Here is a 27,477-nt window from a genome sequence, read left to right as displayed (position 1 = left end):
CTATTTATTGTATTATATATAATTGACACAAAAATGTTATTCTTTGAAATTTATAAATTTTTGTTGTTACTCATCTACCACTATTACTATTATAAGTAATAAAATATTTTTAAAGGGAAAAAATTATGTATTATTATCTTTAACAGCACTTTTTTCCCCTACATTTTGAATGAAAGGGCCCCAAATTTTCATTTTGCACAGGGCCTTATAAATTATGAAAGTCTTGGGCCATGAGGTTTGATACAAACTGATCCTAAGAATCCTTTAAGTTTTATCAAAGGGTAGATATATTGAATAGCTTATTTTTGTAGAATTGAGCTTGGAATAAATTTTTGAAAGGACTCAGAAATTGCATGCAATAACTATTCTCAGAAGTCAGCTTCTTTTTGTCTAGAGGGTTTGCCAAGATATTATTTTGCTTATTTTATTTTATTTTATTTTATTATTTTATAAAAAGCCAACAAGATTCATCCATCATCAGTCCTGACATTTGAAATTCTCACTTACATTACTCTGAGAGAGGGCTTCAAGGAAGTCTTTCCATTTATCAGAACTGCGTTTCCAAAATATGTTTATTTTTCATTTAAGAAATATAGAATTAAGGACTATGCAAATATTTCGATTTGGATTTTCTAAAATCTAAACATCGTAGTTTTGATAAAAATTCTTATACTTAGGCCCATTGGCTTCACGTTTACCTGCAACATTTCTCAGCTTGCAAGTACATTGCTAGAAAATGACTAGATTGCCTAGAAACTTTGGAATGAGCCCATCAGCATTCATTCTTGGCATTTTTATATGACAGTCACACCACTGTCCCGAAAGAAATTTTTGTTTTAAAAACAACAAACCTAAAACTGATGTTTGGGATGCACATATATTAACAGTAGATTATTTCTGTTTCCTAGTGGTAGGCAAGCCTTGAAAAACATCAAGTCATTTGAGTAGTGATGAAGTATCTGTGTCAATGTTCCATTACAAGGATGTTTCTCCGTACTCATTCTCTAATGTTTTTCTGTACAGGTCACATTCACTTTTTATTCCACTATTGTGATGGCTCAGCCTGTTTTCTTTTTTCTCTTTGGTTCCAGAATGACTCGTGGGGAAAGCAGTATTCATATGCACTCTTCAAAGCTATGAGTCACATGCTGTGCATCGGGTACGGAGCCCAGGCCCCAGTCAGCATGTCGGACCTCTGGATTACCATGCTGAGCATGATCGTTGGGGCCACTTGCTATGCCATGTTTGTCGGCCATGCCACAGCTTTAATCCAGTCTTTGGATTCCTCCAGGCGGCAGTATCAAGAGAAGGTAATTTGTTTTATCGCTAATATCTTCAACCAGCTAGTTTGCAAATCTAACTAATAGTGTTCAAGGTAACTAAACTATCATTCTATCAAAAATATAATGAAATAAAACGTATAAAGCAGGAAAACACAATCTTTGATATTTTGCGGTTTCTTCAAGATGCTTGTCATACCTGTCATTTGTTTCCCATTTCTTTCCTGAATAGCCCTTTTTTAAAAAATCTGAATTTACATTCACAGAAAAAATAGTTATGTGTTTGAGAATACATGAAGCTGATTTAAAGTATTACCATCGATCATGTTCTATCATATCTCAACAGGTAAAATAATATGCAGCCTTCTCTAGTAGATGTTAGGAAAATATGTTAGAGATTCAATGGAACTAGGCAGCCATTGCGCATGTCCCTCTGTGTTTCTCTGCATTATAATCATAATTTATATTAAAATTCATATGCTTTGCTGAACATATGTTTCTCTTCTATCTAGATAAGTCACCACACCCTCTAGTCTTAAAAATGCATATTAACAGCTGCTATCATGTGTTCTTATGCATGACATGTTAATTAAAATGATTGCTGCTCTAAACTATTCTGAAAACAGAGAGAAAAAGTAAATATATGCAATGATATATTCATTGGATTCTTTTTTCATATGCGGAATTATTTTGTCTGGGGCTAAACCCTGGGTAATCGGACAGTACATGTATATTTGACCAAACATCATTAACTTTCCGACAGATAAATAAGAATATTTCATAACTGAAGGAAGGATTTATAATGTAGAAGTTTAGTTGTACACCTTGCCAAAGAGGATGTCTGAAAGTAATGATTAAAATAGTTCTAGAATACTTCTCCGAGTGAGTGATAACAGGCTAGACTCATAAATACCTACAAAATAGCCAAAGATTGTTTCAGTTGTTGCTTTATTTACAGAAGTTTTCAACACTATAATCACGCAATAGGAGGAAAGGAACCCAGATACTTTATTTCCCTTGAATGTAATTAAACTGCCACCAACTATTGCAGTGAGCAAGTTGGTATTTTATTACCAAAGTAATGAAAAGATGAACCACCAAAATTGCTTCGAGGTACATTTTAAAATAAAGCCTTCAATTAAATTAAAAAGAACAAAGCACACAGTAAGAGAGAGGAGACTTTATACAATGTTGACTTTGACTGAAAATTATATACTCAAAGGAATTTGGGCTCACTTTATAGGGATTTAAGATAAGACTACAACAAGGTATATGTTTCTATTATATACTGTTTTTTCTCTTCCAGTTGACATTGCCTTTTTTTAAAAAATTTTATTATGTTATATTAATCACCATACATTACATCATTAGTTTTTGATGTAGTGTTCCATGATTCATTGTTTGTGTATAACACCCAGTGTTCCATTCAACACGTGCCCTCTTTAATACCCATCACCAGGCTAACCCATCCCCCCACCTCCCTCCCCTCTAGAACCCTCAGTTTGTTTCTCAGAGTCCGTAGTCTCTCATGGTTCGTCTCCCCCTCCGATTCCCCCCCTTCATTCTTCCCTTCCTACTATCTTTTTTTTTTTTTAATATAATGTATTATTTGTTTCAGAGGTACAGGTCTGTGATTCAACAGTCTTACATAATTCACAGTGCTCACCATAGCACATACCCTCCCCAATGTCTATCACCCAGCCACCCCATCCCTCCCACCCCCACCACTCCAGCAACCCTCAGTTTGTTTCCTGAGATTAAGAATTCCTCATATCAGTGAGATCATATGATACATGTCTTTCTCTGATTGACTTATTTCGCTTAGCATAATACCCTCCAGTTCCATCCACGTCATTGCAAATGGCAAGATTTCATTCCTTTTGATGGCTGCATAATATTCCATTGTATATATATACACCACATCTTCTTTATCCATTCATCTATCAATGGACATCTTGGCTCTTTCCATAGTTTGACTATTGTGGACATTGCGGAGGCACATACCCCTTTGGATCACTACATTTGTATCTTTGGGGTAAATACCCAGTAGTACAATTGCTGGATCGTAGGGTAGCTCTATTTTCAACTTTTTGAGGAACCTCCATACTGTTTTCCAGAGTGGCTGCACCAGCTTGCATTCCCATCAACAGTGTAGGAGGGTTCCCCTTTCCTGCATCCCCGCCAACATCTGTCATTTCCTGACTTGTAAATTTTAGCCATTCTGACTGGTGTGAGGTGGTATCTCATTGAGGTTTTGATTTGGATTTCCCTGATGCTGAGCGATGTTGAGCACTTTTTCTTGTGTCTGTGGGCCATTTGGATGTCTTCTTTGCAGAAATGTCTGTTCATGTCTTCTGCCCATTTCTTGAGTGGATCATTTGTTCTTTGGGTGTTGAGTTTAAGAAGTACTTTATAGGTTTTGGATACTAGCCCTTTATCTGATATGTCATTTGCAAATATTTAAAAAAAAATGCTCTTTTCCCATATCTTTTTTGTCTGCATCATTGGTACATGTTTTTCTTAAAAACAAACACATCTTCGGGCGCCTGGGTGGCTCAGTTGGTTAAGCGACTGCCTTCAGCTCAGGTCATGATCCTGGAGTCCCAGGATCGAGTCCCGCATCGGGCTCCCTGCTCGGCAGGGAGTCTGCTTCTCCCTCGGACCCTCCCCCCTCTCATGCTTTCTCTCTCTCAAATAAATAAATAAAATCTTTAAAAAAAAAAAAAACACATCTTCAATTTCCAGTGTTGCATTTCTTACCATTGTATTGCATAATAAGTGAATTCACTATTTTTATGTCCTTAAACCTGCTTTATAAGCCAAGTATAACTTGGAGATCCAATTTATTCAACTATGCAGTCATAGGCTTTTATAAGCAAAGATACTATGATGCCTGCAATATTTCAAGTCATCATGTTCTTGATATTACAAAGGGCTTTAACAGAAGGCAAGCATACTGAGGTAATCTTTTACTTTCTGACATATGGAGCAATCTAATCAGAAAGAGCTGATTGTAAGTGTATATATATATATGTATGGATTTCCTTATTCTGGATGTTTCATATAAATGCAGTTATACAGTATATGATCTTTCAAGTGTTTTCAAGGTTCATCCAAATTGTATCATGTCAGTGCTTAATTACTTTTTTTGGCTCATTAATATCCCATTGTATGGATATATTGCATTTTGTTTATCCATTCATCAGTTGATGGATGTTTGAGTTGTTTCCTCCTTTGGCTATCAGGAATAGAGCTGCTCTTAACATTTGAGTACAAGTATAATTTGAGTATCTGTTTTCATTTCTTTTATTTTTTTATTTTTTATTTTTTTAAAGATTTTATTTATTTATTCATGAGAGACAGAGCGAGAGAGAAAGGCAGAGGGAGAAGCAGGCTCCCAAGCTGCAGGGAGCCCGATGCGGGACTCGATCCCAGGACCCTGAGATCATGAACTGAGCCGAAGACAGACGCTTAACCATCTGAGCCACCCAGGCGCCCTGTTTTCATTTCTTTTAGATATGTACCTAGGAGTGGAATTGCTGGGTCATATAATAATTCCATGTTTAACTTTTTGAGGAACTGCTTTTCTTTTGTAGTTAATATTTATTTTTAGGTGTATTGGAACCATCTGCCATGGATGACTATAAAATTAACATTGATATTGTTTTCACTTCCATATACCCATTAATAACATATTTTTGATGTAAAAGAAGTGAGAGTGCCAGTATATTTTATAGTAGCCATTCAGAATGCACTGGTGTTCAACCCACCTAATCGGACCCAGAATTCACACCTAGACATAACACTCTATTGTCTCTCCATCACTCACCATACTGCTGGGCTCCAGTGAAAGTATTGATCTAATCTAGTCTACTGCACTTGTCTCCTGCAAGTCATCTAGCCCACTGTGTATGTCTGGAATCTGAGTCATTTAATTCTGCCTTCCTAGGGAACATCTGTTCATTTGGGGTCTCCCAACCTGAAGTTGTTCTATCATCCTAAGCAGTAACAGTCGGTCCTCTGATTATGAGATCCTTACCTAAACAATTTACCAATGATAATAATCTGACAGGGCTAGAGTATCATCATCATCATCATAATCATCATCATCATCTTTCTTAATGAAAAAATTACAATGATCTTCACAGTGTAGCATTGCAGATTAAACTCTGACTTGAATCACAATGTATGTTGCTGATTTCGTGGGTCATCATATTTTGTGTTCTGTGACATTTCAGACAGCCACATTTTCCCCTTCTGTCAGATATGGAGACTTTATAATGTGAGACAGGTGGCATTTAAAATGTGCCTCTCCTGATGCTCTGCTCTGGATTACTAGCAAGCTTCAAACTTTCTATAACCGGTAGACTGAGTAAGCTCAACTTCAGAAATAGCCAAAAGCAATCATATTTTTTGTTTTCAGTTGTCACTTTAAGTTTATTTAGAGAAGGTCATCTTTTCTGAACAAATAAAATCCCTCCCCTAGAACTTTTTGGGGCTAGAAGCCGGAAATGAAGAAAGTAGATATATTCCATAGGCTCTCTTCTCTCTCCTGTCGTAAGCCTACGACGAGCTGCTGTTTGTCATCAGGGAGAAGACACAAGGAGGGAGGAAAAGGAAGGGAAGAGGAAGTTTTAATCACCTGCTACTAGTGTCCTTTGGTGGATATAGCAGATGATTAAGCCTGACGCTTCCTTTATGAGATCCTTTGGGCTCTTCTGGTAACACCCATCGAGTCTCTCTCCTGCACTTCCCTAGATGAGGTCCTGTAAATTGAGTAGTTATCTCCAATCTCTTTCTGCTCTGGGCTTCTTGCTCGGCCAGGTGGTACTCTTGGACAGGACTAACACTGGCTCTGCTGTATGGCTCAGATCTGGTCCACAGAGAGGCACCCCTGCATCCCTCTCTTAACCCATCCCTCAGTACTCAGCTGCCTCCACCACCAAAGCAATGAGGAGCCTGTGTCTAGCCTTCTCCAGTTCCTTGGCAGGCATCAGACCCTGTCCACAAGTTATTTATGTGTTCTCGTATGTGATTCAAACCCCAGATCCATGCCTCCCAACTACATGACCTTAGTTCAGAGGTCCCCAAGTGATTTTCTTGAAGCTGTACCCCCAGGTCAAGTGTTAGAAGGTATAGGGGGCTGGGTAAGGGACTCATAGCAGAACAGTCACTCTCTCTGAAGAAATCTGCTCACTAATCCCATCAGGAAAATTCTCACTCTACCCTCTCCACCTCTGTGGAGCTTTGATACCTCCAGGAGTCGTGATCCTTGGATCACCATTTACAATTGTAAACCAGTATACGAGAGACCACTTTATATAGGCTGTTAGTAGTTAAGTTCTAGCGGAATCAGAGTTATATGCAGATTTTCGACTGTGCTAGGGGGTCAGCACCCTTAACCCCCACTTTATTTCAAGGGCCAATGGTATATATAATTGTTCCCTGGCCAAGTAAGTTTGGAAATGTTGATTGAAAAAATGTATCAAAGTGTGGTTTCTTTGGATAAGTGTGTGCACCCTGAACATTTAACTTACTGTGTTTGCCCTTCATGCCAAACCCCCATGTATTTTAATTGATTAGCGTGCACTTTGGAAAACATCTTTCTAGACAAACTCCCCAAAGTGAGTATTCCATTTTTTTAACTGACCTTGGGTGGTTCCTCTCTTTTCTAGATATGTCTGCAGTTCATCTCATCTTCAGGAAGTGAAACTGTTTTTGATCATCCTATGTCTTTATACTACTGCAACTTAGTTCTTCTACTTGGGCAGCCCTGGGGAACCTACTACTATTTTTAGACTTGTCATTCTCTTTCCTGTCATATAATTATGGTAATAGCAGCTTTTAGGTGTGCAGTTTTCCCTCTGTAATAAGCAAGAATTTTAACACAATGCACAGTATGAATTTAGAATAAGAAATTTCCCACTCACCTTGGTATACTTGATGTACATGAAAGATTTTTTTTTACAGACACATTTATTCAGCAAAGACTATTACATTTAGCGGTCAACAGCATGGGTGCAAAAAAAAAAAAAATCTGCATTAAAACCCTTTGTTGGGATGCTTTATACTTTCCACAGAACAGAAACTAAAATAACCTGTTATACAATTAGTCACAAATGCAGTCCTTGAGTTCTTTGCCCATACATATGAGTACTGTCTAAAACATGTCTTCTTTGTAGCAGCGAGGCCCTGCCACCACTGTGCTTGGCCGAGTTCACAAATCTGCTGTAACCTGTAGCTTCCCTGTCGCTTCTCTGGCTCTCCTCTCCTGCTAAGCTTTGTTTCCTGGCAGTGATTAGAACCTTCTGCCGCTGCCGTAGCTACTGCTGCTGCTAGAACCACTATAACCACCTTGGTTTCCTGGTTTGGCAAAGTATTGGCCTCCACCACCATGGGAGCCAGAGCTTCTGCCTCCAAAAATTTCCTCCTTTCATGGCTCCAAAATTTGAAGATTGATTGTTGTAATTGCCAAAATCATTATAGCTTCTGCCACCTCCAGAGGTGCTCCAGAGCTGCTTCCATCATTACCGAATCCATTATGGGCATCCCCACTGCCACCATATCTGCCACCACCTCAATAAGCCACCAAAGCCCCCTCGCCCACTGAAGTTTCCTCCACAACCGAAGTTGTCATTCCCATCAAAACCTCCGTGACCACCACCAAAGTTTCTGGAACCACTTCGACCTCTTTGGTCGGATGAAGCACTACCCATCTCTTGCTTTCTCTTGCATAGGGCTTTCCTTACCTCACAGTTGTGGCCATTCACAGTGTGGCATCTTTGAATGACAGTCTTGTGTACAGAGTCGTGGTCATCAAATGTTACAAAAATAAAGCCTCTCTTTGTGCCACTGCCTCAGTCAATCATGATTTTAATCACTTCAATTTTCCCGTACGGTTAAAAATAATATCTTAGATGGTGTTCTTCAGTGTCTCCTTTCATGCCACCAACAAAAATCTTTTTCACAGTTAAATGGGCACCAGGTCTTTGAGGATCTTCTCTTGAGACAGCCCTCTTTGGTTCCACAGCTCTTCCATCCACCTTGTGTGGCCTGGCATTCATGGCTGCATCCACCTCCTCCACAGTGGCATACATGATAAACCCAAAGCCTCTGGAGCTCTTGGTGTTTGGATCTCTCATTACCACACAGTCCGTAAGCACTCTCCATTGTTCAAAATGGCTCCTGAGACTCTCATTGGTTGTTTTAAACCTTCCGACGAAGAGCTTCCACAGCTATTCAGGCTTTTTGGGAGACTCTGACTTAGACATGGCAACAGTGGGAGAGGAGACTTTAATGATGCTTACTCGGCGGCATCCGTGAGCAGAAAGCCATGAAAGATTTTTAATGTGAAGTTTGAATATGACCAAAGAATCACTTTAATTATATGAGGGAATTATCAAATTGAAATACCTTTATACACTGAATAGCTTCCTGAATCCAGGAAGCAGAGTGTATAAATCCAAGACAGGTGCAGGAATGATTTTTTTTAAATAGACTGTGCTTTCTAATGGTAGAGCACAAGGCAGTGAGCCAGTGCTACTCCAGGCTTCCAATATTGATTATGTTCTATAAAATTTTTTAAATGTCATATTCTCAATTTAATAATGATAAGAAATTTAAAAGCTAAATTTATCCAAAAGAACAATGATAAAATTTTCTTCATCTCTGCAAGAGTTTATATGATGCTCATTAAAGGCCCTTTGGAAAAAGAAGGTACGGTTTAATATAAGTAGTCTCTCCATCATAGAAGTGAGTTTTAAGTAATCCTGTATGAAACTACATCACATTATATAGTTTTGTGTAATCATACCTAAAACATAATATTCGAAATCTAGTCATTCCAGGCAAATATTTTTTCTTGGTTTTAGTTAAAAATCCATAGATCCTTATTCTTTCCTCTTAAATGAAGAACTATAATCAGGACTGTCACATTTCTTATTCCATAGAAATCTTTTTTTTCTTTTCTAATCAGTCTAATCTTCCAAATTTGTATAAGCTAATGGTATGACCAGAGACAAAAGGCTAAGCACCAAGACCTGCTCTCATTTTCAATCCACTCAAATCTCATTTGCAATAAAGCAGATTTCACATCAGTTAGATAAAGTTATTATGGTTAATATAGACATTTTCTTGGTAATATGCCCTTCAAAAATAATTTGAGTAGAGGAAGAATGATGCCAAATCAACTTTTAAACTCTTACAGATCTCTCAACCAAACCTCATTTCCAGCCAAATAATTATTGTTCTCTCAACAAACCAAATGAGTGTGACTTGCTACACCCTTCGTCCTACCCTTTTATATATTTTTACCCCTTTCACTGTTTACATAGGTTCTGCCTTTCCTTTTGGAGGGCTGTGACATCTTCTCTGATCATCTCAACCTATAGTAATCTATTTATTGTGTATATTTTATCTGTCAGGAGAGTATAAGCACCATATTGGGAACACCTGTTTCTCAGCTATTGTGTCATTCAGCCTTGTACATAGAAACCTCAGTATTATGATGCTGAGGACCCAACAGTACTCAGATGGGACAGTGAGGATTTAGAATGTTTATAGTCCGGCCTTTATTCTAACATAAATAGGACTAACAGTTCATAATTTGAACTTTTCTGAATGCTGCCACTTGAGTATACATGAGCACATCTTTAAAAAATATTTGTTATGTTATTTATTTACTTGTATATAAACATAAAGATATTGCCTCACATGTTATAGCAAGTACTTGCTTATGTATTATACGTACGTATTTAGCTTAAACATACATAAAAACTTAATTTTCAATATGCTTTCCCCTCTGGAATTCTGAGATTTATTTCTCTGTAAATGAAAGGTATATTATCTAAGAGCCTTTCATCAGGGTTGACGCAATTTCTTAGTTTCTGTGTTGATCAGGATTGTGTTCTCCTTTACAACATGATGGAACCCATTGTCTCAAACAGATGGATGGGAGAGTTTATCACTGCTGTCATTGTAATTCTGAGTCTTAAAAAAAAAACAAAAACAAACTATGACTAGAGCAAAGAGGAACAATTTAGAGTAATGACTACATAGTTTGTAGGTAATTCTATTATTCAGTTAAAAAGAAAAGAAGAACAGTTACATCCTGCTTTCAACCTATCTTCATTATCAAGAAATTTAGTCAGTTGAGCTGCTAATTTGCTTGATTTTGTAAGCTATGATAGTATTTGTCTTCAGAAAAGCTAAGAGGCTTTGAAGTTATAATGATCTGGACCTTGGAATGTCAAATTGACCCAATGCTTAAATTAAAAATGGCTTGATGCCTTCATTTTGATTGGGAACATTTTGAGGGGGGAGATGTAGCTCTAAAATCCATGTGCATTCAGCAAAATGTTTCACTTGCTTTTCTTCCTTATTCGTAAGAGCTTTCTTCCTTCCTTTACAAATGAGAATGCCATGAGCACAACTCCCACATGGTTCCTTAATTAGTCAGAAAGATTTCCAATTCCGCTATACCATATATTTTTGCTTCCCAGGAGCTGAGTTTTACGTACTCTGGTATGTTAAAGTGGTAGTACTGCCAAATGTTCTCAGGCCAAGGAGATCCTACGACTGGGACTATCTTCGAGATTTTCTCCTAGAGAAACAGCAGTGCAGTAGCCCTTGGGTTAGCTTCATGTGGCCACTTGAGCTGCTAACAAATCAGGCTCCTGGCAGAATGATGATACTTTACATTTTCAGCTGAGAAAAAATTTTCTTACATTAACTAAGTACTGTAATAAAGATCAGGACAGGTAAAGGGAGGGAGTTTGAGGCTGTTAATTTAACAAAAGTGAAAAATAGAATTTTGCCAATTCTAAATCTCTCATACCACTGATTTTCGACCGATCTTTGTATTTTAATATATCCCACTGGGAGATATGGTATCCCTTTTCACTCAGTGATACTTTCTGTAACAATATTCTATGTGATAGGCTAAAATTTCCCATATCTTTATTGTTAGTATTCATGGTTTCAGGACTGTACAAAGTGGTAAAAATTGGTTCTCAGCAATACTTCATTTAATTCTTTGCCATTTACATTTATCATTTATAACTCATCTGATAGCTTCTTGTAATAGCTCTAAAGTAGAGTTGCATTTTCTACCATTCTTCTTTTTTGATTGATCTATTGACTTAATTTTTTAGAAATGTTTGAATTTTCATTTGAATGTACTCCCTGAAGTTCACTTTCAAGTGTTTTTGCTGTATTGTATTTCTGCCCCTTCCATATCATAAGACATAAATACACTATTAAGCACTTTCACAGGGCGGAAGCTTGGTCACCAGGGATCCACTGATCTGACAAGAATGCACATGGATAAGAATTACTGAATGTTACTTGTATTTGCTTAGTCAGGTCATTGGGAACAATTTGAAATGGGCCTTGAAGAATGCAGGGGAAATCAGCAGGCAGAAATAGTCACTATGAGACAAATGTCTCCCAGAGAAAAGCCCTAATTTCGAGAAGACTCCTGGCAGACAGGAATAAAATGTGCAAAAGCCCAGAGGTGGGAATGTGTGGGAATATTGAATTGTCTAATTTGAGTAAAGCAATAACTATCTTGCTGGGGAAACTGTGAAATCAGATTGGGTTATAGTCCACCTACAATAGTTTTGAATGTGGGGATGATGAGATTATACATTGGGAAAAGGATATCCACAGCAAATTTTAGCAATGGGATATAGTAATTGAGGCTGTCTTATAGGAAAACAAATCACAGCAGTGCATGAGATATGGTGTACTCTTAACCTAGATTGTAACGTTCCAAGATCAAATAGATCACTACATAAATGCTTACTGATAGATTAACACACCATGTTAAACAAGAACAGGAATTGTAAGTAGATAGGGACACTCTGGTTAATAAAACCACTGGAAATGACATTCTTTTATAAGGAATCATGATCCAAATAGTCTTCAGAGATAGATGTTACATGAGTCAGATCTCAAATAATCCATTTTTTATCCATTCAATGCATATTTATTAAACGCTTACTATGTGTCAGGTCTGGTACTAGATGCTAGGCACACAATGTGAGCAAATAAATATGGTACTTTCCCTCACCAAGCCTCTTGTAGTACAGTGGGTGCGAGAGGGAGGTACATGACACCCAGAAACAAGATTCATAGAAAGCAGTCAGTTATTATAGAAATTGTAAAGTGCTATGAAGGGAAATGTAAAGACATGATAAGAGATTTTAGGACTTTGGCTTGATTCATATGAGATGCAGTGGGGGTGGGAGAGAAGAAAAGATGACACTTAAGAAGAAACCTAAGAATGAGTAGAAGGGAGATAGTGAAGTGAGCAACATGGGGAAAAGCACTGAGGTGTGAAAAAGTTTGCCACGATTCAAGAACAGACAGGAAAGTGTGATTAGAGCTGAGAAAAGTGAAATGGTTCTGGATGAGACTGGAGAGCTTAACTTGTGTTAGATTGGGTGGAACCTTATAGGCCTCCTTAACCATGTTGTACTGTAGCGTAACTGCTATGAGAGTCTAGTAAGAATTTGGTGCAGAAGAGTTAGATTAGATTAGATTTGAAATTTTTAAAAGAGTGTTCAGTCAACAATGTGTATAATAGATTAAAGGAAAGCAAAAATGGCCAGGTGCTTTTTGGCATTAGGCAAATGGGCTAGTGCTAACTTACAAGGACCCAGGTAGGATTTCAATTTTATCAAGCAAAATATTAAACAAAGTGGAAATATTAAACAGGCAATTCAAGATTGAATGAATACCAATTAGGGCAAATGCTGAACTACTGTAAGAAGGACATAGACAATTCAGTGACCCAAAGAACTATATGATTTTACTAATAAATGTTGAGAGATGAGAAGCCTGGTGAGTGGGATGGCACTGTTTTAGATGGCCATTTTTAATACAGGTTCTTCCAAGTTGTTTCTCCAGTGTCCCCTCGGACAGTGACCCTCAAATTTTAAGATGCATCATAATCACCTGGAGAGCTCCTTAATACACATTTGTGGGCCCCACTCCCAAAGTTTCTGATTCATTAGGTCTAGACTGCCTGAGAATTTGCATTTCCAACAAAATTTCATTTGCTGCTGCTGGTGGTGGTCCAAAGACCACCCTTTGAGAACCACTGTCCTAGAGTATTGTTCTTATATGTGTGTTTTAAGCTGTGCCATGGACATGTCTGTCTTCTAGCTCATGACAAGGAAGGAAACATGGAGAACATGCGTCACTTCTACTCACTGCATTCATGAGAACTTAGTTACATTCTGCTCAAGGAGGCTGAGAAATGTAGTCTAGCTGGGCAGCTCTGTGACTAGCTAACAACTCTATACATATGGAAAAGGCAAAGGACAGACTTCAGCTAACAACTCTATACAAATGGAAAAGGCAAAGGACAGACTTCAGTGGGAGTCTTGTTATTTCTGCTATAAATTCTACAGCAAAAAATTAGGCAGAAAAATGTTTGAGGTTTTCTAGGAAAGTGATACACTTTGGATGGGTCATGGAGTACTTGAAAAACAGTGGTGGATATGAGACCTACAGTCATTTGTATTTGGTTTCGTAGGCAATGGAGAGCCATAGAGACTTTGAGTTATATGGCCTGACCCTACAAGAAGATAGACAATAGAGAATAGGGAGATATACAGAGCAAGAAGTGATGAAGGAATAAAATGGAGGGAAGAACTTATGTCTTCCATTGAGCCATCTGTTAGTAAACTTGGAATGCATTACCTAGAATGCTTTTTATGTACTCTGTCTTATCTATCAGGGATGAAAGTGTCTTTAAATAAAACATTAGTGGAATGTATACTCTTTATTAACAAAGATACCACTATTATAAGAAAAATCTATTATATACTTACGTACCAGTAATTTTATTTCCTCGGGCTTTTCAATTATGATCTGATTATTCTGAATCACTAACTTGGATTTTCTGTCATTTTCAATGAAACAAAAAATGTGTTTTATATAAAACAAAATGATACCAGATTTATCATAAATAGTTTTATAATCCACTCTCTAAAGTCAGAATTTTTTTTCTTTCTGAAGAATATATGAAATGAGATCAAAATTCATGAATTTTGTTGTTTTGCTTAATTTTAATTCCAGTATAGTTAACATACAGTGTTACATTAGTTTCAGGCATACAATATAGTGATTCCACAATTCTATACATTACTCAGTGCTCATCGTGATAATTGTGCTCTTAATCCCTTCACCTATTTAACCCATCCACCCACCCTCCTCCCCTCTGGTAACCATCAGTCCTCTGTAGTAAAGTGTCTGTTTCTTGGTTTGTGCGTAGTATGACTTTGATCTTCTTGAATTTGTTGAGGCTAGTTTTGAGGCCTAATATGTGATCTATTCTGGAGAATGCTCCATGTGCACTTGAAAAGAATGTGTATTCTGCTGTTTTAGGATGGAATGTTGTGAATTATATGTTAAAACCATTTGTTCCAGTATATCATTCAAAGCCATTGTTTCCTTGTTGGTTTTCTGTTTAGATGACTTGTCCATTTATGTAAGTGGGGTGTTAACATCCCCTACTATTATTGTATCACTTTCGATTAGTTCCTTTATGTTTGTTATTAACTGTTTTATATATGATTAGTTCCTTTATGTTTGTTATTAACTGTTTTATATATTTGGACGCTCCTATGTTGGGTGCATAAATATTTACAATTGTTATATCTTCTTATTGGATTGTCCCTTTTATGATTATATAATATCCTTCTTTGTCTCTTGTTGCAGTCTTTTTTTTTAAGATTTTTATTTATTTATTTGAGAGAGAGAGAGAGAGAGAGAGAGAACACGAGAGGGGGAGGGGCAGAGGGAGAAGCAGACTCCCTGCTGAGCAGGGAGCCCAATGTGGGACTTGATCCTGGGACTCCAGGATCATGACCCAAGCCAAAGGCAGTCACTTAACCAACTGAGCCACCCAGGTGCCCTTACAGTCTTTGTTTTAAAGTCTATTCAGTCTGCTCTAAGTATTGCTACTCCATCATTCTTTTGACATCCATTTGCATGACAGATGTTTCTCCATCCCTTCACTTTCAATCTACAGGTGTCCTTAGGTCTAAAATGAGTCTCTTGGGGCACCTGGGTGGCTCAGTCGGTTAAGTGTCTGCCTTTGGCTCAGGTCACGTCGGGCTCCCTGCTCAGTGGAGAGTCTGCTTCTCCCTCTCCCTCTGCCTGCCTCTCTGCCTACTTGTGCTCTCTCTCTCTCTGTGTGTCAAATAAATAAATAAAATCTTTTTAAAAAAAATTAAATAAATAAATAAATAAAATGAGTCTCTTGTAGGAAGCATGCAGATGGGTCTTGTTTTTTTAATCCATTCTGATGTCCTATGTCTTTTGATTGGAGTGTTTAGTTTATTTACATTCAGAGTAACTATTGATAGATATGTATTTATTGTCATTTTATTACTTGTTTTGTGGTTGTTTCTGAAGATTTTCTCTGATCCTTTCTTGTCTTTCTCTCTTTCATGATTTGTTGGTTTTCTTTAGTATGTCATATCTTTATCCATTCTTCTATCAATGGACACTTGGTCTGCTTCCATACTTTGGTTATTGTAAATAATGCTGCAGTAAACATAGGGGTGCATCCCTTTTGAATTAGTGTTTTCATATTCTTTGGGTAAATACCCAGTAGTGTAATTACTGGATCACATGGTAATTATATTTTTAATTTTTTATTTCCATAGTGACTGCACTGGTTGCATTCCCACCAACAGTGCATGAGAACCCATGAGTTTTGATCTTAGTAGATTGATAGTGTGAACTTCAAATACAATTAAGTACTTCTACTATACAAATGAAGCAAGTCTAAACTGCTTTGATGCAAAATATTTTCAACTTTTTTCTGACTCTACCAATATTTTATTTAAAGGGTACAAACATATATTCAGATGATAATATAAGAAAATGATTATATTTCACATTCACTGCTTCAGCTTTGCCAAGTAAAATTATCTTAGAATAATACATTCAATTTAAAAGATTTCTTGCTGCCCTCCTACTTCACCAAGTTATTATTAAAATTAATGAGCCAAAATTTTGAAAGTTGTTTAAGCCATTGGGAAAAAGCCACTATTAAAATACTTAGTATTAGCATATTTAATGAAAAATGATCTTCAACTTCAGTATTGTAGTTTTATTAAGTAATATTTAGAGGGGATGCCAGATGTCTACTAAATGATATAAATAGATTATTTCCACTTTTTTCTCAGTGAGAATAGATTGTTAGTAATAGTGACTCCCTGAATTAAGTTCCCCCCTCAAATTTAGTAGAAAAGCAACACATTAGAGGCAGATGCAGAGGTGCTAAAGGTAAATGCATGGAGAGGAAAGAGAAAAAAGGATCCACAGCAAGAACAGAAACAGGAAAATAAAAACCACATTCCACAACTAAAAAGTCAATCCTGTGGTACAATGCAATGTAGAATTGTGCCTTGTCAGCCTGGGTAGCTTTCGACTGATTTAGAGCAGGCTCTGGTTGGAGGACTCTCATCCTGCATCTGGACTCCAATTTATTTTGATCAATTTCTAAAATATATTTTTACTACAATGAGAGTTCCTTCTGTTTTGGTGGCATATGGCAGGCAGATTGTAAAGCTGAGCTGGTCCTAGAGACACGAGAATTTTGGCTCACACATACTTTAAGAGGTGAGGAGGCTCCAAATCACATGACAGCAGTGGCCAGAAAATAATGAACAGTTCATGCTTCCTTCAGTAACAGTGAACAGTCTCAGACACAGCCACACGGGGCTCAGGTAGATGATAATTGTGGAATTTTGTTTTCCAGTTGGCCCAAACTTACTTTTTTAAAAAATTGCATTCACCATTTAAATTCTCCAGATTTTTCATCCAAATTTTTTAGTAGTTAAAACAAACACAAAAATTCTAGAAAAAAACATCTTTAAAACACCTTTAAGAGGCGCCTGGGTGGCTCAGTCATTGGGCGTCTGCCTTCGGCTCAGGTCATGATCCCAGGGTCCTGGGATCGAGTCCTGCGTCGGGCTCCCTGCTCCATGGGAGGCCTGCTTCTCCCTCTCCCACTCCCCCTGCTTGTGTTCCTGCTCTCGCTATCTCTCTCTCTGTCAAATAAATAAATAAAATCTTTAAAAATAAAAATAAAAAATAAATAAAAAAACACCTTTAAAAAGGTGGTAAAGATTACTTAAAATATCAGGAAATTTTACGTTTGATTTGAGGAATTATTCTTCTGAAATATATTTAAATGTTTTGAAAGGGTAAAGGGGTAAGTCTTAATTGTCTGTAAGTTTTCTTTATTGGAACACTGTTTCCTGATTGGATGACTCATTCTTCCTGGCTTCGTGGCAATATTACAGCCTCCTAGTCATGCAAGCTACAGGAAGTTGTGCGTTGGAGAAATCACAGATTTTTAAAAATTAAATTTACAAATCAATTCTCTTTTTTTATAAATGATTCAGATGACTAGATTCTAACTTCTTTAATAAATTCATAAAGTATTTTTATGCAATCACAATAATAATCCCTTCTATTAGAGATCTGAAAAATCTAGCATAAATAATACAATATCACCATATTTTATAGAAATATAAAATATCCCATTTTCCATCTCAGTTTTAGATATTAATAACTGGAGGCTGAATCTATGCAATTTTAAAGAATCATAACAAACAAAATAATCAATATTCTAAGAATGGGTGTGCATGAAGCTCACCTGTAATAGAACATATCTATAAAGACATATCTGCATATTTTAAATCATTGTCCAGATAACTAATGCTGCATAGACAACATTAGCATAAATATTTCCTTAGCTTAAAAGATATTGGATTACACTTTAATGTTATTGGTACTGGAAAGAAGGAAGATTTTTCTGTTTAGTATCCTTATTATGATTTTACTCTCAATTAATTCACATTTTAGAGATAAGCCTGTGATCCAGAGCAATTAAATTATATTCCATATTCACACATCAAGCTAGCAGAGTGGCAAAGATACAAAGCAACATTCTGGTTTTCTAACCCAGTGTGCTTTGGAGAGGTGCATAGGTAATTAAAGAGGATAAAATTATCAGGAGTATTTACAGGTCAGCCTTTGCATTTATCTTCTAACCTCCAAAAACAGACCATATATCCAAAGACCCTGTTGTGAGCTAAAACTACTATTCTAAGATTGTTGCATGTGTATAAACAATTTTTTTGAAAAAAGCAGTGATGCTCAAGTCAGAGCAGATTAATTACATTTTTCCTTGGTTGAGCTCATGTACTTGGTGAGCTAGACTGTAAGTGGGCACTGTATCCGGATATAAATAACTTTTCACTAAAAAATTATTTTGCCAGTGCAGTTTAGGTGCTTTCAGCTTTATAAATAGTGCATTTACACTTTAAAAAGTCAATTTCCATGATTTTTATTGACAATAAAATAGTATCCCACAGATTTCATATTGTTGCAAAGTTTTTCTTTGACTATATTTAATGGAATATACACACCATTCAGATGTCTCAGGGTTATGAATAGCCCATTACATTCATCAATCAGGTTGGTACACAAACCTTTTCATTTATCTAAAAGAAAATGTGCTTGGCACAGCAAGCAACTTTATAAAACCCCAAGTAATGCAGAGAGATCAAAGGGAAACATGAGGGCGTAATGTGACTGCTAAGCATTTATCATTAAAATCTGCTAACAAACTTGTAGTGCAATTCCTTTTCTGATTGGATAGTTGGAGAAACTGTAGTATAAATGGATTGTAAAATGTATCTCTCGTGCATGACAGCATTTCACTGTTTTAGAATGTCAGTAGGTCAGTCAGTGTCATGGGTTTTGCCAGCAACTTTGTACATGTTTCTCTGATGTATAAGTTCAGTTGTTTTTCTGGAGTAAAAGTATGTGGAAATACTACTTTGGTTAGTATTTTTTTTTTTGTATTTTATTATTAAAATGTTGCTGGAAAGTATTAAGTATTTTTAACATTAGCCTGAAATTACCCATTCTTTTAAATGAGTGAAAGATATAGTTTTCTTATTTTCTCATGAAATTTGAAAACTTGAGGTTCTGACATTATGCACTCATGTTTTAAAATATTCTTTGTTTTTCAGAAAAATTAGTACAAAGAGTTACAATAATTTAAAAGAAGACATGGTGGCATTAAATGAACAAAAAATCTAGTGGCATAGTAATCTGGAACAAAGAAGCAGAATATTTGAGTGATAATGTTGGTTCTGATATTTCCAGAATGGTAGGAGGGACACTGTAGGGTCTGTTATTTTCTGTAGAAACTTATCTGACATTCTTATGTCATAGCTTAGATTCGTGCAAGTTCTGAGCAATTCTCCAAGATTTTTCAGAAAAATATTAAATTGTCATTAAAGATACCAGGTTTCTTGTGGAATATACCTTATTAATAGGCTTCTCTTCTTCATTTCTGCACCTGCAAATCCTATACTTATTATTAAGAGTCTTGTATAAATTACTGTTAAGAAATCTTGTGAGGAATCTAGCTTTGTTCCCTTGAAAAGAGCTTTGCGGTATCATAACAACTCTCTAATGGAAAACACGGTATGATTCAGAGTAGCTGAAGATAGCTACTAATAATTACTATGCTCACAACACACTTATCTCGACTGTGCCATTTTCTCTAGAAAAGGAAATAACATTTAATATTTCTAGTTTTACAGAGGGTAAGGGAATTAACCTCACTTTGAACAAGCAACAGGATGTCTTAATCGCTTAGTCCCGGGAGATTTCCTGTGTTATTTAAGTAACAAAAAAGATTTTCTTCAGATCCTCTGACACTGAAAGATAATATTACTGTATCTATGGTGTATAAAAGGAGCTGTAGGTCTAACATTGACACACAATGTACAAGAAATTCATAGGTGTTACCAGGCTTCAGGGTCATGAGATCTTAGGCTCATGAATTTTTCTTACTTCTATGGTAAGATACATATAACACAAAATTTACCATTTTAACCAGATTTTTCTATGCTCATGTTATAAACATGTTTAATAACCCAGAACTCAGCAATTTAGTCCTCATAATGTCACCTCCAATATAACTTAAGTTCTTCCAGAGTGTCTTCTTATCATGCACTAGATATCCATAACATATATGGAAAATAATGACTTTGCACACTTCCACTCTTTGAGTTCTTGCTTTTTCTCTTCATGATATATCTTAAGTACATTTTCATATTTGTCATTATTTGAAATTTGATTTTATTGTCCTAAGAACACTTAATATGAGACCTACCCTCAACAAATTTTTAAGTATAACAATATATTATTGTTGACTATGAATACAGTGTTGTTCAGCAGATCTCTATAGCTTATTCATCTTGCTTCACTTTGTTTTTTGCTTGGTTGATGAATAACTCCCCTTTTCCTCCTGCCTCCAGGTCCTACAACCACCATCATCTTCTGTGGTTCTATGAATCTGACTCTGTGACTGGCTTATTTAGCTTATTAACCTTAACTAAAGGTTCATCCATGTCCGTGCATGTTGCAGAATTTCCTTTTTTGAGACTGAATAGTATTCCACTGTATTAATCCTGTTGATAGCCATATACTCTGTTTCCACATCTTGGCTACTGTGAATAGTGCTGCAATAACATGGGAGTGCTAAATCTCATTGAGATAGTGATTTTAATTCTTTTGGATAATACCCAGAAGTGGAATTGCTGGATCATGTGGTATTTCTATTTTTAATTTTTTGATGAACTTCCATACTGTTTTTCATAGTGGTTGCATCATTTTGCATTTCCACTAACAGGATGCAAGGGTTCTCATTTATCCACATCCCCACTTTTTGTCTTTTGTTTTGTTTTTGTTTTTTTATAACAGTCATGCTGACAGGTGTGAGGTGGTATCTCCTTGCTGTTTTGGTTTGCCTTTCCCTGAGGATTAATGATGTTGAACATTTTCTTTTTCACCTGTTGGCCATTTGTATTTCTTCTTCGGAGAAACGTCTATTCTAGTCCTTAGCCCATTTTTTTAAGTGGGTTATTAGTTGTATGTATGTGGTTTGGGGTTTTTGTTTTTAAAAATGAGTTGCAGGAGATCCTTGTGAACCTATCTCACTCCTTTTACTTATTTTTTATTGTTGTATGCAGCCATCACAACTATCCATTTCCAGAACTTTTCACCATCCCAAACAGAAGCTCTGTACCCATTAAAAAATAACTGTCATCCTTTCTATTTGTTCCTACTATTAAATTTGAGGTACAGCTATATGTGTGTCATCAAGTAGTAGTTGAATAAATTAGCAGATATTTCAATAAAGAAACAAAATGTAAGGTTGTATTATATAGTGTCTTAGCCCCCTGTTGTGCTCTTCATGAGAATATTTGTTAGTTTAAGCTTTCCTCATAGATGTTATATAAATGTATAATAATCAGTATTTTTTACTTATATTCTTTCCTCGACAAGGCAAATAAAAATACAGGAACTTTCATAAGACATTCATGGCAATCAAGAAATACTTTGTTCGGGTGCCTGGGTGGCTCAGTCAGTTAAGCGTCTGCCTTAAGCTCTGGTCATGATCCCAGAGTCCCAGAATCCAGCCCCACATCATGGGGCTCCCTGCTTAGCAGGGAGTCTGCTTCTCCCTCTCCTTCTGCCCCTTCCCCTGCTCCTTCTCTCTCTCTCTCACTCACTCTCTCTCTCTCAAATAAAATCTTTAAAATTTTTTTAAAATTTTTTTAAATTAATAAAAAACACCTTGTTGCTTTAGATTAATTATAAAGCTAGAAGTTTACGTATGTTTGTTACGGTATCATTTCAGATTTTACCCAGGTTATTCCCTTTTATTTCCAAACCAAAATGCAAGGCTATTTTGATTAATTCATCATTGACTGTTGTCTCATAGTTTGTTTGAAATTAACTGTAAGTTTGAAACATCTTATGTTTTTATCTGTTTTGAACAGTTATTTGTTAGGAATTTGTTATCACTTCTTATGTTAAAGAATGAGTTCACTTGAGATACAGGGGCCATAGTTAAGTTTAACTTCATTTCAAATAATTAATCAAAATTATACATAAAATAATAGTATTTCAAACTCATAGAGTTCTCCCTTCTTTTCTCTCAGCCATTTCATGCTTTCACAATATGTTTGACTATATTGAAAGTTTCTTCAAGGCCAGAAAGAGTGATTTTATATTCTTTTTAATTCATAGATCACCAGATAAATATGGCATTTGGTGCATAGTTAGCATGTGGCATATTTCTTACATGAAATGAATAAAAATTAAATAAAATCTACGTAATTTGCCTTTGGCCACTGAGATTATGAATTTAGAGTCGCTTTTCTGTCTTAACTTTGGCCAAGGTTCATTTATCTCTTTTCAAATGAGACTCTTAAAAACTGAAACCAGTTATTGCCCATTATTTTTCTTGTTGAAATAATTTTGTCTTATTTTATATGTATAATTATTTTTTACTTACATTTTAACACAAATTATGTGAAGAAGAGAGATAGACATTTTACCATTATAATGAAGATTTTTAAATAAAGTATTAACTTAAAATCTGTTAGGTAATATTTTCCACATTGGTTCGATAAATTTAACTTGTACTTGGAAAAAAATTCAGATAATAAAATAAAACATTTTTATGTGGTTTCAAATACAAAATCTAAAATCATTATAATATTTTATTTTCAGAAAAAAGTATACTTCTAAGATACACAGTTCAGATACTATGTTAAGTGAATATTTTCATAAGTAATGTTGCAGATTAAGAGGAACATATCATAGAAAAGTGCAGGAGAGAAAAAAAATGCCAATGATCCAACATTGTAAAATTAATCACTGGATGGATGGACGGACAAATGGACATCAGTTACTTAGAGAGCCCATTCAAAGAGAGGGGTTCTTAAGCTCCCAGTGAGGGCTGAAGAACATGTTCTGATGTTGCCTTCTTCAGGAGGAAACACATGCTATTGCTCCAAAAGGGAACAATTCTCCATTACTAGGAACATTTTCTAAATGTCTCTTTATATGGTGTTGTTAAGGAAATTGTTGTTCTAGCTTATTAATTATTGCAGTTAACAGGGTTGTCTTAGTCTGTTTGTGCTGCTATAACAAAATGCCATAACAGGGTGGCTTATAAACAACACAAATTTATTTCTAGCTGTTTCTGGAAGTTGGAAAGTTCGAGATGGAAGCACAGACTGATTTGGAATCTTGTTAGAGTCAGCTTTCTGGTTCATTGAAAGGGGTAAGGGAGCTTTCTTGGTCCACTTTTACAAGGCCATTAATTTTATTCATTCACCCCCCAAAGACCCCATCTCTGAATACCATCACCTCGGGGATTAGGTTTCAACATATGAATTTGGGGGGGGACACAAACATTCAAGCTATAGCAAGAGTTATAAAATTTTGGCCCAAGAATTAACTTTTTCAAAGTACCAAAGAATAATAAAGCATGGTGAATGGTATGGTAGCCATGGGAATAATGAAAAGGCACCACATTAAGAATTCAGAGACCTGGTTTTATTCCTGACATTTGCTAACTAGGTGTGGAACTTGTGTAAATGAATCTGCCATTCTGGGCCTCTTTTCCTCATCTGTGAAATGCGAGGATTGGCAACAATTATCTCTGTGGTGCCCTCCAGCTCTGAATGTCTCCTTCTATGCTAAATATATGTTAATCTCCCTGGGTCGATCCAAAAGGCACTCTAAATGTCTTTTGGGTCATCCTCATAAACATAATTCACAATGTATAATGCTGGTGGGGGAAATAAGGTAAGGAAATCCTCTTTCTTAAAATGATCGGACTTCTTTTGTTCTTAAAAATGACTTTCAGGGCTTATGCTAACAATTATTTTTAATATTAAATAATATTTCTCTATATAGCCCACTTGGGGGATTTTATTCCACTAGCTTTGGATTTATAGCTACAATCTGGTTTGTTATGGCATGCACATTTATAGTAACACCCAATCACACAGCTACCTGACTTGCAACAATCTCAAGTAGGTTAGTGACAAAGACAGAAATAATTAAGCTAAAACACCCCTGAGTCTTAGGGAAATAAGTACCAATATGTAGTTATAAGGAGTGTTTGCATTTCTTGCCTTCTCAAATACTTAACATCTTTTTAACAGTTTTTACTAAAAGTCATTAATTTTGTTCTAAGTTACTTTGAGCAGCAGTCTGACAACTAAGGCTGTAAAGATTAGGTTGCAGGTGATTGTGTGCTAAACAGACCTCTAAAGTATTTGGAGAGTTATAGTTAAAAAATAGATCAGATCACAAAAAAAGGAGCTAGAGAAACACCAATAGCAGTAGGCAGGGCAAATTAGTGAAAAGTCAACAATACTAAACAATGTAGGAGCCTCTAAAATGAGAAGTGACGTTAAGCAGAAGCCCTAGGAAAAAGCAATCTAGAAATATGGAAAAATCCTAGCAGCAAGTACTATACTATGTATAATATAGAAAATGTTATTCCTAATGATTACCATGAATCATCAAGAACAATTTAAATTATGTTCAGCATGCTCTATTTACCCAGCCGTCAAATAAAGGGTTTGAGAATGATTTAGAATCACAGAATTCTAAAGCTGTTTGAGTTATGGAGTGCAGAGATCTCCAAATTTGAGATCTCTGGGGAGACAAAGAAATATCTTCATGTTCCATTTTCTTTAAAATTTTAGTATTTATATAAATATGTTAATTTTGTACCCTTTCATATTTGAACTTCCTTGGCCACATTTTCACAGATGTCTTTGTCTGTGCCAGTGTAAGAAATTGTTACCAATTAGGTTGGACATAATTTAGGAAACTAATATTTATTTAGCACCACTCTATGCCATATTACAGTTAGTCCTTAAAATTATTCTGTAATTTCTGTTATACTGTTTTATTAGAGAAATAAGAGATCAAGGGAGTCAAGTTTCTAGTTCAAGTCTGTGTAATCCAAAAGCAACAGAGCTAAAAGTTGAATTCAGATCTGTCTGTCTCCAAAGGGAGAGTTCTTTCCACCTATGCTGTCTTCCCTCCTAAAAAAATCTTAAAGGAAGATGTGAATATTGGCATTATCTTCAGTCTATAGACACACTCTTCTTTCTTAAATTTTATAAGACAAGTTCAGAAGTCATTTTTTAAATGAACACATTTGTTTTTATTATTAATAATTAACAAATGCACATCTCAATTAATTATGAACTGAAGAATGGAAGCTAGGTTCAAGACAAATGAGAAAAGTGTCAAATTCTTAGAGTTTTTCAGTGATCTTTTATGTCTCTCAATGTATTCATTGTTGGTTTCCACCATCTTCCTTGATCTATAGTTATCCATTTTGCTTGAACACTTTCCTTGATGGGGAGGTTACAACTTCACAAGGCACACACTTATTGTGAATTGTTTTAATTTTGTGAACATTGAGCCTTCTATTAATTTGGCATCTGTCTCTCTAGAACTCCTAGCTATTGTGTCAAGTTCTGCATGGGACAGCAGAGCATGCTAAGTGAAATGCTCTCCTTCAGTTATTTTCTTTTCTAGGATAGCATTCTTGCTCTTTTCAAGTCTTCATATGACGTATTTTTTCCATATTATAAACTCCTGGTTGTTTTCTTCTTATTTTATACCAGTAGTTCTCAACCTGTGCTAAACATCTGAATCACCTGGAAGTCTTTAAAAAATAATATCAGGAAGTTGCAACAGATTTTCGCTGGCTTTATTAACAATATGCAACACATAATCCACAGAAAATATAGGCATATGTTCTGGGTATGGAGAACATGGTTCAGAGTCCTGGTCCACAGTGAAATTACTATATGGCCGTAGGCATGTTATTTCCCTCCTGTGACTCTCAATATCTTCATGTAGATATAAACATAATCATATGTTCTCTTCCTGCCTCATGTGGTAGTTGGGAAGAACAAATGTTCTCGGTAAACTGTAAATCGTTATAGAAATGTTATCATTATTGGGGTACCTGGGTGGCTCAGTCGTTAAGTGTCTGCCTTCGGTTCAGGTCATGATCCCAGGGTCCTGGGATCGAGCCCCATATCAGGCTCCCTGCTCAGCGGGAAGCCTGCTTCTCCCTCTCCCGCTCCCCCTGCTTGTGTTCCCTCTCTCGCTGTGTCTCTCTCTGTCAAATAAATAAATAAAATCTTTAAAAAAAATGTTATCATTACTATTAATTATCATCACTCACTAAATTTTAAAAACATGTAGATTGCTTTCTTATCATTTTTATTGTCCAGATGCCTTCTTACTCAATATATGCCCTAACTTCTGCAGCCTTTTCTTACTTTTCTAGCCATGAGATATTCTTGTCCTCTTCATTATTTCTTTAAGTAAATATAAGACAACCACAGAACTTCCCAACAAATAGGCACATTTGTAGAGTGTCAATAAAAACAATAAAAAGGAGAATCCAAGTTATTAAATGTCCCATTTGGCTCAGTTACCACTCTACTGTCCTTTATTTCTTTTATACTGTGTGCACACAAACAATATTTACTCTTAGCATTTTTATGTATTTTGTATTTAGCTAAGAACACTATTCTGCAATCAAAAGAATATTTTGCTAGTCTTTGCTCTGTCACTCACAATCTCTGTGGCCTAATAAAGGTAGAGAAAGTATTTGGAAAAAAAATAGAGGTATATGAATGTAATGAATAGTAAATATCAGTTTGTTTTAGGAAGAAACAATTTTTAATTATAAAAACCTTCAAAGGCCAAGAAAAATCTATGTGGGTTCTACTATTTAAACATTTGATTTATATTTGTATTTATAATCTCTTAAATTTCTCTTCCTTTTTCAAAATCTTGATGGCAAAGTGTGAAAGACATATAAAACAATTTATATATCAACAGGTTTTCTAATCTGAACTATAATATTGTGTTAGAGATGTGCTCAATGTTTTCTGAAGCACTAAGAGTGTCTGCATTAGTATAGAAAAAATTAAAGTGCTGGAATATTATTTTTAAGATAGGAAAGTTGGCAGCCTAAATGAGTTTTTCAGTTAACACCTTTATTTTATAGTAGTTTGCTAATCCCAAGTTCATTTTCATTTTCAGGGGTTTTATTCCTTTGTGGGTTTTTCTTTTTATTTGATAATACTTAGGGAAGTGTGTTTGTTATTAATCAAATGTGTGAATAGTTGGTTGTTTCCTATAAAGTTATGTCTATTTGAAGAACAAAAACATTATTCTGTTTTTCACACTGAAGTATTTTAATATACTCCACTAGCAGTGAAATAGCTACAGTGCTACATTG

At 35.8% G+C, this 27,477-nt stretch overlaps 1 protein-coding gene across 1 annotated transcript in view; it reads left to right on the top strand.

Annotated features, from left to right (window-relative positions):
• Positions 1–27,477, top strand: part of HCN1 (hyperpolarization activated cyclic nucleotide gated potassium channel 1) — a 391,500-nt gene that overhangs the window by 277,802 nt on the left and 86,221 nt on the right. Inside the window, exon 4 of the mRNA XM_032415216.1 lies at positions 1,092–1,310. Coding sequence (XP_032271107.1) covers positions 1,092–1,310 — 219 coding nt within the window. The remainder of the gene's footprint in view (positions 1–1,091; positions 1,311–27,477) is intronic.

This window comes from Phoca vitulina, unplaced genomic scaffold, assembly GCF_004348235.1.
Source record: "Phoca vitulina isolate PV1807 unplaced genomic scaffold, GSC_HSeal_1.0 scaffold17, whole genome shotgun sequence".
Lineage (NCBI taxonomy): Eukaryota > Metazoa > Chordata > Mammalia > Carnivora > Phocidae > Phoca > Phoca vitulina.
This window is presented reverse-complemented; position numbering and strand designations above follow the sequence as displayed.